General features: G+C 41.8%; 1 protein-coding gene across 2 annotated transcripts in view; it reads right to left on the bottom strand.

Annotated features, from left to right (window-relative positions):
* Positions 1-2,195: 2,195 nt before the first annotated feature.
* The window catches only part of furinb (furin (paired basic amino acid cleaving enzyme) b), a 91,357-nt gene continuing 74,180 nt past the window's right edge, over positions 2,196-19,372 (bottom strand). For both annotated transcript variants that reach the window (XM_068312886.1, XM_068312887.1), the window contains exons 7-16: positions 18,637-18,725; positions 15,280-15,452; positions 9,264-9,476; positions 7,914-8,014; positions 6,416-6,519; positions 5,649-5,766; positions 5,253-5,432; positions 4,877-5,004; positions 4,113-4,241; positions 2,196-2,915 (exon numbers count right to left, since the gene is read on the bottom strand). In XM_068312886.1, the coding sequence (XP_068168987.1) occupies positions 2,209-2,915; positions 4,113-4,241; positions 4,877-5,004; positions 5,253-5,432; positions 5,649-5,766; positions 6,416-6,519; positions 7,914-8,014; positions 9,264-9,476; positions 15,280-15,452; positions 18,637-18,725 (1,942 nt within the window). In that variant the 3' untranslated portion in view covers positions 2,196-2,208. The remainder of the gene's footprint in view (positions 2,916-4,112; positions 4,242-4,876; positions 5,005-5,252; positions 5,433-5,648; positions 5,767-6,415; positions 6,520-7,913; positions 8,015-9,263; positions 9,477-15,279; positions 15,453-18,636; positions 18,726-19,372) is intronic.

The raw sequence follows: 19,372 nt of genomic DNA, 5'->3' as shown, positions 1-19,372 counted from the left end.
GGAAATAAAAAAAGAAGAGGTAAGAAGAACCCGATCATAGCTCAAGGGAAACATGTGAAGGTGTGAATGAGGAGATAAAAGGTTTTAAAAACTCCACTCTCACAGTGGTCACATGTTTCTGTTCAGGCTTATAATGCTAAGCATGACGCACTGAAGTTCTCCCAGTAGATCTAATTATGAGCCCCTAGAATGAAAGCGTGTTCACCCGTGAACCCAGTGACCTGCTCCTGGACGGGGTTACTGCAAAGAAAAGCAGCTGATGACTAAAGCTGCTGCTGGCAGCACGTTGTTTCCCCTGCACGCATACAAAGCTGATCCATTTATAATAATTTAAAGTTTAAGTTGCCTCCGCATCCAGGCTGTGGAAACAGTTGGGGTTTTTTTTTTTTTTTTTTAAGGCTTTTTGGGCAGCACACTTTTTGTAATTCGACAGTAGGGAGAAGATTGGATGCTGGCACCCAGTTAGAACCTGAACGCCCAGAGTGATCCCACTTTTAGACAATGATACAAACAAGAGGCGGTGAACCATCTGTTCTTTGGGGTGTTGTTTGAATGTTAGGGGCTGTATTTGAGATGTTTAAACCCTAAAGGTTTTAAGATCTGGCAGCACAAAAAGCCTGTCTATGCAACACCCGAACTCAAGTTTATTCCAGCATGAAACATCTCCACAATATTAACATTAACTGTCAGTTAAATAAAAAAAAATAAAAAAAAAGGATATAAAACAAACATACAAAATTGCGAGATGATTATCCCCTTATATCTTAACAACTGTCACCAGTCTGGCCTTTTTTTTGTATCCAAAGACTTTTGATTCAACTTGTGCGGCAAGTTTTTAGTGTTTTAGTTGGGAAATAAAACAGCTGTTTGTCTTTCTATGTACAATGCTCACGATAAAAAAAAAAGGGAAAGCGCTTTACAGCAGATGAAGACATTCTGGGAGAAAAGCCCCAAAATCAATATATGCTGTGTGGGGAAAATGAAGAGAAAATGATGTCTCCCACCACTGGCTGCAATGGAAAAGAAAAATGTGGCAAAGGTCAGCTGAGCGGCTTTGGGCTAAGCGTCTCCCCCATTCACAAACAGCGTTACTCTTCTACAAGTCAATGAGATTTTTTCTGATATTTCTGTGTTGCGGTGGCAATTCCCACTGCGCATTGATTTAAAACACAGCATCCTCCACAGTTTCCTGCTTATCAAACAGCCCGCGGGACGTTTTAGTACGCCATCCCGGTACAATGCAGAAATCTGCAGTGATATTTTTTTTTTTTACTATTAATGAACTGTTTTGGCTTCAAAACCCCTTGGAATAAGATCCTAAAAAGTACAATAAAAGGTGTTTATCCCTCTAACTGACTGCACTTCTTACCAACATTTTCCAGTTCCTCCTGGGAGGGGGATCCCCAGGGATTCCCAGGTTAGATAAGTACTCCCTCCAGTGAGTTCTGGGCTCCACTCTGGGGGTCTCCTCCCAGGTGGATGTGCCTGGAAAACCTCCAAAGGGATGCGCCGCAGAGGTTAATAAAACATAAGAAATGCTAATTTTTCATACCACTGCCTCTGATGTGCCAAATGTTTGCACAGGGAACACTGCACTTATTTTTACATATGAAATTCAGTTTACTCATCACAGAGAGCACTGGATAACATTTAGCTTTGGGTGAGGCTTGATATGTCTAAAAATAACTAAAGATATGATGGTTTAGGTTATGAGGAACGTTTTGACTAACAATGGAGCTTGGAGACCGTGTTTCCTTTGTCCTGCAAACTGGGACTGTTGAGCTTGAGGGACAAGGCATTTACCTTTTAGGAGGCCCTGAGGCATAATGCTATTACAGTATGTTGCATTATGGGAAAAGAGTTCTCAGGAGTTTAAGAGCCTTGGCCTATATTGGGAGTCTGATAATATATAAAACCTGTTTTTATTTATTTATACCATTCTGTTCATTCAGTCTTATGGGAACACATTACAACATTTGTGAAGCTCTCCTTTTTGACACATCCGGCAGGATAATGCGGGACGGGCCATTTAGGCAAGAATGAGCCGGTGCTTAACACTTTAAAACTGATGATGGGTCATGAATACATCTGATAGAAAAACCATGTATTAAATGAGAGAAATTAAAAAATGTCAATAAATACATAAAAAACAATCGACTGACTCCTTGATGTGCTGTCCTGTGTTTTTGTGTGATGCTGCAGGCGCAGCTAAATTGAACTCTGTGTCTTGATGAAAGCTGTCCTCTCGCCGTGGCCGTCCACTTCCTCGCTGTCTGATTCAGACTGGTAGGAGATCAGGTCCTCGTCCCCCCACACAGTGGGGATCCCCTTGTAGGATATCCGTGCTTTCCTGTCCTCTCTTTGGCTGATGCCAAAACCAAGGCCCACCCCCACCCCCCTCATCTCTGAATACACAGAGGGCAGTTTGGTCCTCCAGCTCAAAGAGGCACCACGGGAGCGCATCTGCAACAAGAAGAACACCCCAACGAAGGCAGCAAGGATGAAGGCACAGCTAAGCACGGCCATGACAGCTGGCAGCTGAGTGGAAGGAGCTTTGCTGAGCTCTGGAGGCTCTTTGTCTTTTCCTTCGTCATTATCCGCTGCTGGGATCTCCCCCTCTGGTTCGACTCCTGCAACCTGGAGTGTCCCAACTGGTGGTGTTTTACGCAGGACCTGGTTCTGGTGCAGGCAGGAAGTGAAGACCAGATGGCTGTGAGGCGGACAGGACAGGCAGTCTGACAGTCCTGTGCCAGAGCAGGTGAGGCAAGCAGGGTTGCAGGGCAGACAGGCCTGGACAGAATATAAGTCGACCCAGTTCTCCAGGGAGAGGTTGAGGAGCTGCTGTCCTGAGGTGAAGCCCAGAGGACACAGCTTCACGCAGCCCTGGAGGAAGAGGTAGAAGCCGGGGCTACACTCTGGATGGAGAATGGAAGATGGAAACACAAGGAAGATCTTTTCTCACCATATACAATAAAACAATCAACCTACCATCTAAAACATTTCCTCCTCTGTGACGATTACTTTGGAAATTCACTGGAAAGAGTTACAGTCATCATTTTAACCCCAGAACACCATCGCCAGGTGATTTTCAAGTATATGTATTTACATAATTTTCAACATATTGCGATTGTATGAGTGCCCCCTTGTTCCTTACAGAGTGCTTTCACCAGGATAGTCTTAAATGTCCCAGGAATGGGTGAACCAAAGACAAAGTTTCCAGTATCCTTTTTTTTTTAAATTAATTTTTTGTTTTGTAACAAGTAATTTTTCAGTAATTTTGTCACTTTTTTTTAGGGTCCCCCCACGACACTTTTCTTTCATTTTGTTAGACCTGTCACAATTGGAAATAAAAGAAAAGCACTCTCATTTCTCATGTGTTGTCATATTTTAATGAATTTTGATGACAAGTAAAAATCACTGGCATTACTGATTGTGCTACTATTTTAAAGGATCATGTTCTAGGGCTAATAAAGTAGTTTACCCTAAGTTGTATATTTTTACTTTTTCCGCTGATGTCCCCAGACCCACCGAAAGATATTTGTGTGTTGAATCACCTGAACACTGTCTTTTGTAACCTTTTTTAAAAGAAAAAAAAAAATCACAGAGTGACTCCCAGGAAGCTAAGTTTTTAGGACACACGCCTTATGTAAAAAAAGTGTAATCAGGAACTATTGAAATGTAAATTCTAAATAAATTATGTAGAAGACGGTAGAGATTAAAGCCTCTATGCTTAGAAGCATAGCTTAAGTTCCAAACTCATCTGCCTTTCAATGAGGCAGTCATGCTCCTCTACAGTTGTTGACAACGTTGGACATCTTCAGCACTGATACAGATCTTGCTCTGATGCAGTTTTTTTAATCTGTCGCTGCTCTTTTATGCATCCCATATATGTATATACACATATGCATATCCTGACTTTTTTGATAAACAACAAGAGAGGCTAAAACAGGCAATCTGTATTCACAACATTAGTTTTTAAGCAAGCTAAAATACCAAGCACAGCTCAACCAAAAGCCTGTTTAGTACTAATGACTGTGTGCCAGAGCTAATACAGATGAGCCCATTCAACTTAAGTAGCTCCCGTTCACAGTTTTGTGTGTGAATGATCTCACCAATGCAGATCTGCTGAGCGTCAAAGGTCTTGCAGCTGTTGTTTGACGGTCGAGGGAAGTCAGATGATGAGGGGTTGATGATGCTGGGTCCGGTGCCCCACAAGATGAGGGTGAACTGACTCAACACACCTGAGAGAGTCGGAGAGCGACAGATAACAGAAAAAGAGAAGAGAGGTGAGAGTGTGAGATGTGGATGAGAATATTAATGCAACGATTCACCCAGAGCGTAGTGAGGACAGGATAAAGGGGTGGGAAAAAAAAGAGTGATGACAGTGGACTAAACAACATTGGAGGAGGATAAACAGAAGCTGAGGATACAGATGCATTCCTACTGCATTTTATTTCCCTGGATGCTTTAAGTAAACAAAGCCGCAGTAAAGCTCTAGGATTCGACTTGGACAAGATGCTTCCGTTTGCCTGTTAACAGAAAATGCAGCTCAATACAAGAGTTGTAAAAATAATTCTCAAGATACAAAAGTTCAGAAGGTTGCCTGCAACTTTTATTTGCAAAAGGATATTTTGTTTGCCTGGCAGTTGTAAGGTTTTAATCGGGATATATTTCTGAAAGCTGTGCCCCCGGAACCAAAAATTGGTTCCAACTAAATCAGATGAGAGGACAGGAAGTTTAGGGGAAACTGAGGACAGGCTACAAGGACAGGCGTGAAAAATGTGCAGAAGGACTTGAGTTGATGAGGGGACAGTTAATGACGACAAAACTGTGTGATTGATGCGACCGGGCTGAGCAGCTAATGACATGGAATTACCATAGTCGCGACCATTAGAGGCCACGTTCTCAATTTCCAGGGTCCATTCCCCTCGTGGGTCCTCATCCCATGAGTGGGTGGTCATGAAGGCCCAGTCATTGAATCCCTCTGCTGAAAAGTCATTGGGTCTGAGAGAACAGGGGGAGACAGGAAGATGTTCGCTTTATTTTTCCGCAGTACACCGAACACTTCTTCCCCAGCCAGAATGCTTGCGGGAATACCTGTACACCAGAAAAAAACAAAACACACACACACACACACACACACACACACACACACACACACACACACACACAAACTCATGGCGTGTTCTTCTGTGTGCGAGACAGACGTACAGTATAGGTTTTTAGATGTGGAAGGTGGTGTGTTTGTTCACCTGGGGAACAGTAGGGTGGAACGTGTTCCCAGGGGGCTGATGAGATGAATGGCCAGTTTTCCTCTCTGATTGTGAGCGAGCGTGATGCGAGCCTGAACGTGTTCCAGAGAGCTGACATACTCTGGCCGTCCCCAGCAGGCATCCACACTCTTGCTGAACACCAGCTTGTTCCCAACGTCTCTGCAGATTTTGACAAGTGGTGGGCAGAGTGGTTAATGTTGTGTGGCTGCAGAAGCGGACACAGACTGTGCTGCAAATCTATGCGACCATCACAGCTCTGGGCAGAATGCTATCAATCAGTCCGGGCTGGATTTCACAACAATTGCTTTTACTGTGGTTTGGATTCACTGTAGTTTAAACACATGAGACAGAGCTTCAAATGACCCCCCCCCCAACCTTGGTTCTGTGAGCATGGTGTGAACACACTGGTGCTGCGGTCCAACTGTGGTCCAGTTCTGTGCCAAAGCCACCATAGCACCTGCGTCCAAGAGCCCATAACCGTAGGAATGACTCACTGTGGGGGAGAAAAGAAAAAGCATGTAGCGACTGGCAGGTGGGCAGATTGCGGTGGACATAATATCACATCAAAAGAAATGACAGTCAGCCATCCACTCAGTTAAAGTAAAGTTTTATATTCAGCCCTTAAGCATACTGTCACAAATGGAGATACTTCAGACACACTTGAACTGTGTCCATCTTTAGATTTAAGAGCTTGAGGATCTACTGAGATTAGTCATCCATTTTTGAAGCAAGCAAACATCTGAATATACAGTATGTGTGCTTTTTTAATTTATTATCAGTGACGTTTTTATTCATAAACGCAGACAAATGTGTGAAATATCTGAAAATCGTTTTATCTTTGTTGGAGTGATGATCGTGTCACGTGTGAGTGGGGTAGACAACTGACAGGACGGCATTGTGGGATTACTTTCTGCACAGAAGCAAACACACAAATAAACTTACTGTGTACAGAGTAGATTAGTGTTTTCTTAAATTCAACGAGTCTTTCCACGGTAATTACTTCTCTATTGGCAGCAAGTTGGATTCATGTAACTGCATTAAATACTTTTTTGGGGGGGGAATTCAGAATAACCTATAGTATGGCACAAACATGGCACACACACAATACCACACAAGCTTGATCTGGTCTCGCCAGCCTCTACCTCTACGTCCCACTCCATTGGTCCTCCAGTCTACGGCGCTGAGGTGTGCGCGCTGGGATGTTCTCACCACCAAGTGCTGCATGTCTCTCCAGGTCAGGTTCATGCTGCACAAATACAGAAAAATAAGAAGAGGAAATCATGATGACTGCTGGTATTATGTCTACTTTGTGCAAACAATGACAAAAGCCAGGTTTTGCTGACCTCAGCTGTTTCAAAAGTGAATATGAGGAGGTACACTTGTGACATATTATACAGAACCAGGAAGGCAGCCTGAAGGGTGTGTCAGTCAACCATGACAAACGGAAAGGCTCACACCACGGTTTTAATGCCATTATCAAAGGTATATTATAAAGGTATAGCGATGAAAGGTCAGGGAACACAGTAAAATAGTTGATGCAATATAGTGGAGTTCTGTGTCTTCACCATTCGGTAATACTCTCTAATAAGGTCTGGGACTGGGGGGTGGGGGTCACCTTCCACACAGCGTAAGGCCAACAAAACAGTTTTTTCTTCATATCGATTTATTGGGAGGCGCAGCACAGGAGATGATGAAAACTCTGCTCTGTGGGTTCAGATAATCAAAGCATGACTCACACTGGTGCAACACTATTCGACAGATAAAAACAAAAAAAACAAACACACACCGTGGACCATACGTTCGCATCAGCATTCACATCTCACACCCTCTCATGTGTTATTAATCGACAAGTTTGCCCATCTACTCAATGTCACCTCTGCTGAGAGTAAAGGGGAAAATAATAAAAGACCAGACGGCCAAAAACACTCCGCCTATTAAATGATTCCATCTATGAGACGAGTGTGGTCCCAGTCTGATAAACTGGCTATCCTGTTATTACTGCTGCCTGTCAGAAAGGGGAGCGGCCTGCTCGCTGACAGATACGACAGGATAGACTGTGTGGAGTGAACCTGAAGCTGTCAGTCAAGCGTCCTTCTCTAAGGATATCAGAGGTGACAATGGGACGGCGTGGATGTTCCCCTGAAATGAAACTATGCTTTGAGGTAAATGCTTGATTTGATTTGACACATGAGGGCTAATGTGAGTAAATTATTTATGAATTGACGACCGCTGACTGATAAGAGGATTGAATGCATGCCAGATAAAGATATGAACATAATGGACAACACAGAGCTGCTGATGGGAACGTGGATTCTGGCAGCTGAGGTCTAGAATGAGCGATGATGAGAAGCGTTGTGGAGTTTCTACAGGTATTCAGATGTATGTGTGGGCTGCAGCTGCTGATTTGTCTTGCTAATTAACTGATTATCAAAAGCTTGATTTAGTGAGGGGAAAAAAAAAAATCTGAGCTGGGATTCAGGCACACGGCTGACTGCCAGATGTGTGTGTGTGTGTGTGTGCGCACACGCAAATGAACACCTCTCATGTAAGAAGTGATTACATCGTTGATTGCTCATTGTAAAAAGGATGACACATAGTTTCAGTAGAAGGTTGAGACGTAGCAGTGTGGTTCTTACGCACTTGGCTTCCAGAGCCAGAGCAATGATCCCAGCAGCCAGTGGGGCAGAAGCTGACGTCCCGGTGTGAGAATCTGTGCATTTTTGCCTCAGGTCTGTGGTCACCTTAGAGCCAAGAGGGAGAGGAGAGAGTAAGACACTGAAACAGATACACAAGGAGTTCCTCACCTCAGAATGAGGAAAGGTCACAGTGAGAAAAGCTGAGAATTTGTCATAGGAGAGGACAAGACGAAGTCGGTCTGCAGTGACTGGAGATGGGTGGGGGGAGGGGGGTGAAGGGATGAGCAGGTAGGTTCAGCCTCAGGTCGGTGGATCCCAGCCAAAGGGCCATGCCAGTGATTGTCAACCAAATCAGCCCAGCCAGGTCGGGTGGTGTTGGTAACATGTTTGCACCATAGTCTCTTCCAGTGCCACAAAACTAATGAGGCCTGTCTGGGTCACAATGGGGCATGTCAGCAGTGACAAGAAGGCAGAGGGCAAAGCTAGTTGTGAAGGTTAGGGACAGATTCTGGGTTTGCCACTTTCTCATCAGACGGATTGCAGCACTAATGATCAGTTCCTGCAGGAAGAAGAGATCCGATTCTCCTGTCAGGCAAGTAAATGAAGAGGAGGTGTCAGAGGAGGTGCTGAAAAAAAAAAAAGGCCAAATATTCGCTGGTTCCAGCTTCTCCACTAAAATGTAATTTTAAATAACATGAAATTGAAAGATTAATCAATAGTAAAAACAAATATCAGTTAAAAAAATTAACACATACCCAACACATTGATTGGTCTCTTGGCAGTCCACCCACAAACAACCAAAGCATAAAACTATACAAAGTGATCAAAAAAATAGTAGTGTGGATAAAATAAAACTGTGTGCTCCACAAAGTAACTGATGCAGTGCATTCTTCAATTTAATACATTTGATGAGTTGAGTATTTGCTGGCCTGCAGCATGCTCCTGGTGCATTTAGTCGAGAATGACAGAGTTATGGTTGTTTCATGTTAGTGTACGTCCCTGAGGCGAGTCTTTCTTAAGATCACAAGCAGTTTGAAAGAAACATGTGTGTATCTCTGTGTATTTGTCAGCCGTGCGTGCTGTGTTTCACATCAGTCGCTCTGATTTTGACAGACTGATGCCCGTTTATGAGTTGAGAATTCCTCTTTACATGTACTTGAAAACGGTTGATATTGGATGAACGTGCATCAGCCTTTGACTGACTGCCACGAGGTATGAGATGTATGTTTTTTTTTTGTCATGCTGACACTGACAGTGCAACGAAGATTCAAAGTGCAAAAAAAAAAACCCGTGTAAAATCAGGGACGTTAGAAGTTTTGCTTCTGTGTGTGTGCGTGTGTGTGTGTACACCCACTATTTGTTTCTCCCCTGGGTTTCCAGAGCTGAAGGTGGTTGCAAGGGTGGAAGAGCATGGCTCGCTGTACCAAGGCACATTGCCAGACTGTGTGGTGCTGCTGATGGACAGGGTGTAGATGCTGTTGGTGTAGCCATCACAGTTACAGCTGTCCTGCTCCCGGCCACCGTTTCCAGAAGCCCACACGAAGATGGAGCCGAGTCTGTCACGTCCCTGTGGTGTAGAAACAGGAGACAGAAATGCATATGCTGAAATACCAAACCTCAGAAATGTACAGGATAAAAAGGGAAAGACGCTTAGAAAGACGTGGTTGAAGTGTGACAAACAACAGTCTGACAAAAGTACATGTCTCACCGCTATAATGCCTTGTCATTTATTGAACGCGCTTTGTTTCAGAACGAGCAAATTGCTTTAGGCACAACCGTTATTAATACATCATAATGCCGGGCGACTTACTGCAGCAGAACATCTGGTAACAAACAGAAGAAATGTAATTACAAATTCTACAGAACTGGGGCATGATGAATGATGTGATATCTGGGAAGACGACTGTGCACAAAAAATACACGAGATAAAATATTCACATTTAATCTAGGAAGCCAAAACTATCAGGCTAGTTTATGATTCAAATTTCACATAACATTTTTTTCAAAGAAACAAAGGATGTCCTGGCCAACCCATTTCCCTTTGTCTCAAGCTGATTGAATAAGCAGTTCTTCTTTTTTATTTTTTTATTTGGAAACCGATGGAATGTAGTTCAGTTTCTGCGACACTCAGCTACCAGGATCTTCGTAAGCGGTGGAAACTTTCTCAATTTTGCCCTCCATGCACTGATAACTTTTGGTCTTTAGAATTGATTTTTGAGATTTAGAAATTATTTCTACATTATGGATCTGTTTATCCCTGTCCTTACAGTGCTGATCCTAGGTCTCTGAATATAGCCAGAGGTAGTGTGACCAATACCTCAGGCTATATTCTCTCTGTCTTTGTTCATGACAAAAACAGAGAGCAACTGTAGTCACAAAGTTCTGAAAAAGCCTCTAGTTGTGGAACAACCTCAGTATTCTTTTGTCTTTTAGACACATCTTTTTAAAAGGGCTTTTCATTGAATTTCATTTTTTGCTTTAGGTATGTAGTCATATTTCAGTTTGCTTTTCTCTTCGTAAAATTTGATGAGCAAGGACTGTTTTTCTTTGTAAGGCCTTGCCAGCTCTCTTTTTAAATTTGTTATGTGACGCACCTATTTTTCAGCGCAATGCCAAAGAATCATTGTCACCTAGCAACTCTTTCATTCCGCTCTTACTATATCCCACCGCTCAAAACAATTCAAGCAAAAAATATTTTGTCAAAGTGTGAAATCATCAACACAGAGAAGGTGACTTTCAGATTGAAAGTAAAACATCAATGCAAAGTCAGAAATGAAAACTCTTCTTTTTCCACCAATGGTGGGTGGATGACAAATTCATTTTGTAGAACAAAACAGGAAGTATAGAGATGCATATGCTAAAGAAAGAAGAAAGAAACAGACGAAGCATGTACGAGAGGGACCTCTTTTACATCCCACATGTAGAGAAAAACAATGAAGCAGCGTGAAGCAAGAAAAATGTCAAGATGAGAGACACACAGTATATTCCATTTATTCCTCCAGTCTTGTTTATCTGCAGAAACAGTAAAATATAAAACTAGAATTATGGCCTTGCCATTCCATTCCCCCCACCAACCAGTAAGGTTGTAATTTACATCCATGCTCGTCCAGAATCATAAATCTACTGAAAACCAAGAAGTTTTATCAAAAAGCTTTTTTTTAAAAAATGCAAATTCCCACTATATTGTGATGTGACACCCCAGTGAAAAATCTCCTGTTAACAACACGCTGTTGTCACTTAGAGATGTTTTACTTAATGTTCTGCCAGCCCATGCAAATCACCATAATGCTATAAAATCCACTGAACCTGTGTTGGACTACCAGCAGAGAGATCCGGGCCTGTTTAATGGCTATCACCCAGGGAGAGGAAGTGAAGAAGGTGGACTCAAACAAGTAGCTTGGGGTCCAAATCAATAACGATCTGCACTGGACTAACTCACAACACTGAAGCCCGAAGGGTCGGAGCATGCTGTTGTTCCTGAAGAGACCCACATACAAAATTGATCTGCCTTGACTTTGTCAAGCTTTGTTTTTCTTGTTCTGTTCTATGTCAATATGTGTTTAAGTGCAATGACAAACATGGACAGAAACATAATTCCTGCATGCTTTTACATGCTTTGCCAGTAAAACCAAGTCTAATAAGAAACAATGTTTAGCCAGGAAGCAGACTATGCCTTCAAATATGGATGGTTCTGCAATAAAGCTATATATTATTATTATTATTATAAATGGATGCCTCACACACATCTTTTACGTGGTAGCACAAAAGATCTTGAAAGATTCAAGGTGCGCACTTGAGATTAGTGTCAATAATGCAGTAGAGGACCGAAGGTTACATGTGATTGTCTTGATCCTGATTCTGAGTCATAGTGTTGAACAATGGCTGGAAAACTGTCCCTGTAGAACGTTGTGTTATTGTAGTGTCTGGCTGTGAAGTTGGATAATGGAAAGATACCATTAGGGCATCACTAGATGTCATAATTAGCATATTCATTATTGAGTTATGGCTGATAGTGAATAGCGACCTTCATTTTTGACCTTTTGGAGTTAAAGTCCTAGTAAAGGTCACTAGTTATTGTCAGCCTGGCCTTGAACAATTGCAGCCAGTTAAGATGGGTTTGGATTCACACCCATCGGAGGACCTGGGAGTTCACGTGTTTTCCCATTCTACCTTTCCCTTCAGTCCAAAAATATGCAATATACTTTGAGTATATTTGTGACTTAAATATGGGTGTGAATGCTGGGCTTTATATCCATCAGCAATGTAATAAACCCGTTACCTGAACTTGACCATGCACATGACAAGGTGGTTAAAGAAAATGGATGGATGGATGGATGGATGGCTACAATATACATTGCTTCAGACTCTGGCTGTTGCAGAGGCAGAAAATGTGTGGAAAAAGGAATGTTTTGTATTTTCTGCTCTCTGTTGGCTTGTGTCTACCCTGTTGGTTAATCAAAAATTACTTCATATTATAATTTCCAATATTTTAGCTTCTCGGTCCATACAGCTACAAAGATACCGAGCCTTATCACTGTGTTGCAACACCTCTTTCTCTGGCAAATATGAACAGACCTCAATTTGGCCTCGACAAAGGCTTTGCATGAGCTTATGTTTTATATAGGATTATCCATTTAATTATCCATTTAATTTTGTTAATTGACTCCCACCTCTCTATCTCACATTGACCATGCACAGAAGTTGGGGAGAATGTTTTTCTGCTGTATGTACAATACTGTCTGAACCATACTATATGCTAACATTAAGAGACTTGAGGCTCTGGCTAATCCTCCTAAATCTTCCGGCCCTATTTCTGACCTTGTGCTGTCTTTGCTGCAGGTTATAGGGGGATATAAAGATATCTCAGTGCCAGGGGTTATCTCCTGCCAGAAAAACACACACTGAACCAGAGAGGTCCTATAGTGCTGCTGTCAGGCAATTTTTCCTCACTAAACACATTGTGACATGTGGATCATTTCCCATTTTAGGATGTGAAATTATGACTCATTCTAGTCGAAAGAAAGTGTGCAGTTTAATTCAATTATAAACCAATTACTGCAGCAATTGAATCTATTGAAACCATTGTTCTGCATGGACGCTCGCTGCTCTGTTCCAGTCCTCCCAGCTCATATTTATTGTTTAGCTGCTCTTAGAACCTCCTTGATGCAGCATGCTGACGTATGAGAAATGGCGACATTAGCAGCAGATAGAAAGATATACTCTTTTAATGGTATACTCTATGCAACCTTCATGGACTCTCCAGTAGGTAATGAACAAATTCACCTTGATTTTGTCCTTTTCAATAATATGTAGAAAATATTTGCATCAATGGAAACATGTTCAGGTTTGATTTCAACATCAGTTTGATGGAATGTAAGAAATTTGTCCCAATTTCGTTCAATATTTTGGGAAAAGACACGGGATGTTGAGAGAGTGAGGGAGGAGACTAATACCACTCTTATGCCTGTGGTATAAATATAAGCTAGAGCCAGCAGCCGCATAGCTTAGTTCAGCATAAATACTGGAGTTGGGCAAAGAACTATCTAAGCTTTGTCTACAGTTACAAAATCCTCAGCTCAGAATTACCATATTATGTCAGCTTGGTTTAACCCGTACATAAAGTGAATTCTAAGTAGAAGACTAGCATCCAACGACATAAATGGTGCTTTCAGAAATAATGAATTTGTGCCGATGTGAATAGACGTTAAGCTTTTTCATTGAACACACAATACTATTTAGAAACCTAGAGTGCATAAACCACATTCTCTCATTATAACAGAAAATTGGCAGACAGAGATGAAAACTGGGAAATCTCAAATGTGCATAAAATGTAAAATTCATCCTTGTGATGTCTTTGGGTCAAAAATAACCCAGCAGCTATGTCCAGCATCAGAAAAATCTCTATAATGACCTTTTTATCAACTTGATATTTGAAGACTTTTCCTGGAGTGACCCCAATATTAGGAAAGAAAAGAAGCATCACTTTCCTTCACATTACCATGAAAGTTGTGCACCTCCAGAGGACAGGGATTGTCTACGGGGCTTTTTTGACCCAGCAGTTAAAATCACGGTCACAGCGCCAGTTACACACTACAATAAAACACTACGGCACACACACACACACACACACACACACACGGAATTAAGATGATGAGGAGTGTGTTCTTGACTGATCTCTAACTAAAATAAATCTTTGTCCTGCAGGTACGGCTTCACCCTTCACCTCTACGTTCAAAGGCCTTGGACATAGAGATGAACTCACTAAATTAAGCAACTTAGTCCAACAAGCTAATTTTTTATGACTAGGAGATCGCACACTTCATCTTCTGCCGCTTCCTCCGCCGTAGCGGGTCATGGGGAGCTGGAGACTAACTCAGCTGGCATAGGGCGTGAGGCGGGGGACACTCCCGGCACGACCCACACACAAAGACGGACAGCCGTGCACACACACACTCACTCCTGCAGGCAATTTGGGACCTGCCAATCAACCCGAAGCGCATGTTTTTGGAGGTGGGAGGAAGCCGGAGAACCTGGAGAGAACCCATGCAGACACGGGGAGAGCATGTGAACTCCAGAGCGGGACTCGAACCCGGACCCGCCATGTTGTGAGGCGACAGCGCCACCGTGCCGCCGAGATCGCACACTTGCAAAATAAAATGGAATACATTTTGTAGTTCAATGCCTGAAAACATTACAGCACTGCCCAGAGAACCTGGCCATTATTGGTGTGTTTTATAAGTAGTAAAGCCGTACTACTGCCTGCTACAAGCTTAGTGTTTACATACAGTATAAAAAAGTTATGATAGGTCTGCTGTAAAAACTGAATGAATTGTCTTTCTGCACTGCCCAGAGACAAAACACAAACACTGCCATGACAGGATGATTCTTCACACAAAATTGATTTGGGGATTAAAATTTAATTAGGTTGCTTAATTTTAGGGAGGATTCAGTGAAGGCTGATAATTCTGACCCTTAGGACAAGGAGAGTATAAAGAATGACAAGACCAATTGAACTTAAAGTAAAATGAATAAATAAAATGAATAATGAAATGTAAACCGTTACAGTTCCTTCAAAGAAAGTAACTATAGTGAAGTTTCACTACAGTCAAAGTATTTGTGAGGAGACAATCAACTCTATCACATGTGAATAAGAGCAAACAACATGAAAATTGCTGAAGTAAGCTGAAACAGAAAATTAGAAAAATATAATAAACCAAACTTCTGACAGCTTCTCATTTATGTCAAGGCAGGAAAAAGACAAGGGTAGGTTTAACCTTTAAAGAACAGATGTGAATTTGATAGTGAAGCTCAAAGTAAGAAACAAGGTAGGCATTAGTAAATTAAATGTTCAGTCATATGCTCTTACTGACCTTGGTGATTCCCTGGAAGAAAGCCTCCTTAGCCAGCTTGGCAGGGCCATCCAGTGACTTGCCATCATCCTCTGGGCCCCAGCTGGCGCTATAAATGTGGATGTGCTGAGGATTTAGGCTAAGAGAGTGTGCCTCCACCACATCTGTCACCTCCCCATCCAACATACGAACTCCTGTTAAAAATACAAAAAACGAAATAAATAAGTTACATGCATAGTCGGTTACAAAACTAGAGACGTAAGACAAAAAGTAAAAAATTGTCAAAGGAAGATGGTAAGAAATCATTTAGACTGCAAGTCCAAACGATCAAGTATTTAAAAGAGGAGCAACAAAATATTTCAAAAGGCAAACCGAATGGTTTCAGAGTTCCAGTTTTAATGAGGACGTGTAGAAGAACTCACCTGCTGACGCTGCTCTAACAGATGCAATAGTATTTTACTGGTACATTAATACAAATCTTGCTGGTTGTTGAATCAAGAAAAACCATTTGCTGACCCCACCCAACCCGCAGCGAGGACAAGAAGGAAACAAAACAGAATGCAGAAGGACAAGGACGCACAAACGCACACACACACACACACGCACGCACACACACACACATGCACACAAAGAGACAGAGAGAGAGCTGAGCAGGAAGTTTACAGAAACTTCAACAGACTGGTGTGTCTACCAGATAGTACAGAATGTCACCTTTCATAATACCTGAATGCACCCCCCTGTCTGAGCCTTTGAAGTCAGCAGCATCAGATCTCTCCTCTGAACATGTCTGCACCCTCATCACTGATAAAGGACCCCCCAGGCCCTGAGGTAACACAGCGACTGATGACATTCACGTTAAGCCCTCAATAACCCATTGAAGACAACGTGCCTGGCCCTGCAGGCATGAACACATGCCAGGAGGGATGGAGCCAAAGCAGTAATTACTCTGTTGGAGAGGAGATTTTCCTGTAACACAATTCTGAATACTAAGCAATTTAACCCCTCTTCCAAATAATAATAATAATAATAAAAAAAGAACAAACAACTAAAAGACATAACTGGGCACATGACATTAAGTGCGATGCTTGCTTGGTGTGAAGGGTCTTCGTTACAGCGGTAATGATAACCATCGTGGCAATGTGCATCAACGTCATGTTGCTCGGTAATTTGTTATTAATACACTTTATTGTGAGCTCTCTGTGGCACCACTGAGTCAGAGGGAGCAGGATGGAAGGCAGGTGTGTGTGTGGGTCTGTGTGTGTGTGTGTGTGTGTGTGTGTGTGTGTGTGTGTGTGTGTGTGTGCCAAGACAAAATGTATTGTATGTGGACAGAAACAGCAAGTTAGCAAAGCAGGGTTGATGAACGTTTGTCACACAAATCACCAATTATTGTTCAGTAAGGACTCTTTCATATTTATGCATCACCAACCACATGACCGATTGTTCACAATCACACACTGTTGCTAGCAAATCACAGCTGTTTATAAACAATCTAGTGACCCCCGCAACGTGAACAGATTCATGGAGGAATAATTTACGATTGGTGGGCCGATGCGTGACTTAGTCTGGAGATAAATGCTAATGAAAACAAAGCAGAGTTATGACTAACATCTGTGAATGGGACTGCTCGGGGCCCCACGGGCTCCTCAAGAGTCTTGTTGGCTGGCTTCATGTCATTGACAGATTGTTTTGTTACAAAAATTACTTAACATTTTCTTGGAATATTTCATCAAATGCAAACCCCCCCCCCACCTTATGCTGTCAGGGGCTTTATGCTCCTTTTATGCTCCTGCTAGGGTGTCCTTTTCAGGAAGTCTGTGCATCGCTCCTGAGATCGTTGCCCCTGCGACCCGGCCGCAGTTGAAGATGGATGGATGGATGGATGGATGGATGGATGGGAAAACATCCTTTCTGACTTAATTTGTGGTCAAGGTTATACAGTGGTACCTCTACTTACAAATGTCTCTACATACGAAATTTTCTACTTACGAAACGCCTCAACAGGAAAATATTGCCTCTAGTTACGAAATAAATTTTGAGTTACGAAAGGTAAAAATACAGTATGGGCTGCTACTCGCAAAGGTTCCTGAACGCATCATTCTTATAGCTGCTCTGCCATTGGCTATTACCTAGCATCCTGGCATCCCATTGGCTAAGAGGAACCTCTGTGTGTAGATAGATAGGTGTCTATGCAGCGTCCTCGTCAATCCCATGACGCGTTCTGATAGTTTTACGTAAATATATTAACTTTTTGAGTATTCCCTATGGACCCCAAGAAAGTGACGGAGAAAAGAGGAAAAAAAAAGATGAACAAAATAGTTTTGATCTCACCAAAGAATATGGCCGTAATGCATCTACAATCATCACGTTATTAAAACAAAAGGAAGTTTAAGGAGTTTCAGGCATTGCGTGGGTGGTTGGAGAAGTTCAAGAGGAGGACTGGAATTCACTCTGTTGTTCGGCATCGTGAGGCAAGAGCGCATGAACATAAGAGGGCAAAAAAGAATGAGGACAGCAGTTAAAAGGTAAATGACCATCATTATTATTCTTTATTCTTTGTTTTTTTACATTATAGACAAATCTCATTTATTGTGTAATAATCTAATTGTAACATGTATTTGTTACCTGTTTTGATGCATTTTTATGCTTTATAAAACATTTATGTCTGAATTTTGGGGGGCTTGGAAATTTTTCTACTTACGAAATTTTTGCCAGAACCAATTAATTTCGTAAGTAGGGGTACCACTGTATTTCATATGGAGCTCTGACTCCTGCATCTTCTTTATTCAGGCATAATCGGAAGATACTGGTGGCAATATTAGACACATCATCAATACAGAATTGTGGAAAGAGACCCGCCGTTTTCAGGCAGTTTTCTTGACACCAACATAATACTGAAATTACAACAATTTGATAATTTTTTTTTGTATTGCTCATCCATTTGGTGGAATAAAGACTTAGGTTCCAGAGCCAAGTGCTTAACAACAGTCAGGTGACTTTGACACATTTGTTTTACAAGAACAAGTCAGAAAAGAGCAAATTTCTTCTCATTTGAGGAAAACTGCAGAACTTTGTCAGTGCTATTTCTTTCCCTGCCAAATACCTTGACTTTAGATAGATCTTACAATTCACAGAGTTCTCGTTCTTACTCTGCATCACACTTTCGCTTTAGTCTCTGAACAACAGAAAGTTAATCAGCTTGTAAAACTCAATAAATGGTCCAGAAAACAAACAAATCACTAAAGGGAGTCAAGCTGAAAGAAATCAATGAATACACTAAATGTTACGATTATTGTGAATATTATTTCACTGTAAACAATTTCAGACTAATAAACTCAACACTTCTCCCAATTTTTGAAAAATGGCTGCTTTACTCACCTCCAATTTTAGCATTGTAGGCCACACCTGCGCCACACACACCATTGTTGGCTACAGCTGCAACTTCTCCTGCACATCGCGTTCCATGTCTACAAACACAAGGAGTCAGAAACAAACAGCTCATAAGAGTTTAACAAAAATAAGAGGAATATTATGGAATACCCTAGATAAATACTGATGGTGAAAAAAAAAAGCAACAATTGTTTATAACTCCTGCTTTGAAATACGAATAAAAAGAAGATCCCTTTTGTTACTGCTGCTGATTTGTGTTGGCGTCAGCTCCGTGCTAAGGCTCTTTCAAACCTCGAGTACCACATTTGCAGATACAAAATAAATGTGTAGCAGAGGAGTGTGTGAAATTTTCATTGGATGGTTAGATGACATGCTTAGAAATATTTTACAGAAAAGGCATTCTTAATCAGCCTCTTACACTGCTTCACACGAGTGATTTCCACGCGTGTTTTGTCTTCTAGTTCTAGTCATTTAGCTACTGTATTTAGATGTACAATAGAGACAAATGTGAGATTAATAACAGATATTAGTAAACTTTGGATTAAATTGTGGTGACAGTGTTGAGGTTGTCCGTCTGCACCGTCAATCAAATCTAGTTGAACACCCACACAGTCACAGGTTTTCAACAGTTCTGGTTGTTAAATTCTCAATAACAACACATAGAGGGATAATAACAGTCTGGGGAGCCAGAGCGCCTGGGCTTCCTCTGGTAGGGAAGGTTGAA

The sequence above is a fragment of the Antennarius striatus genome, chromosome 4 (assembly GCF_040054535.1).
Source record: "Antennarius striatus isolate MH-2024 chromosome 4, ASM4005453v1, whole genome shotgun sequence".
Classification (NCBI taxonomy): domain Eukaryota; kingdom Metazoa; phylum Chordata; class Actinopteri; order Lophiiformes; family Antennariidae; genus Antennarius; species Antennarius striatus.
This window is presented reverse-complemented; position numbering and strand designations above follow the sequence as displayed.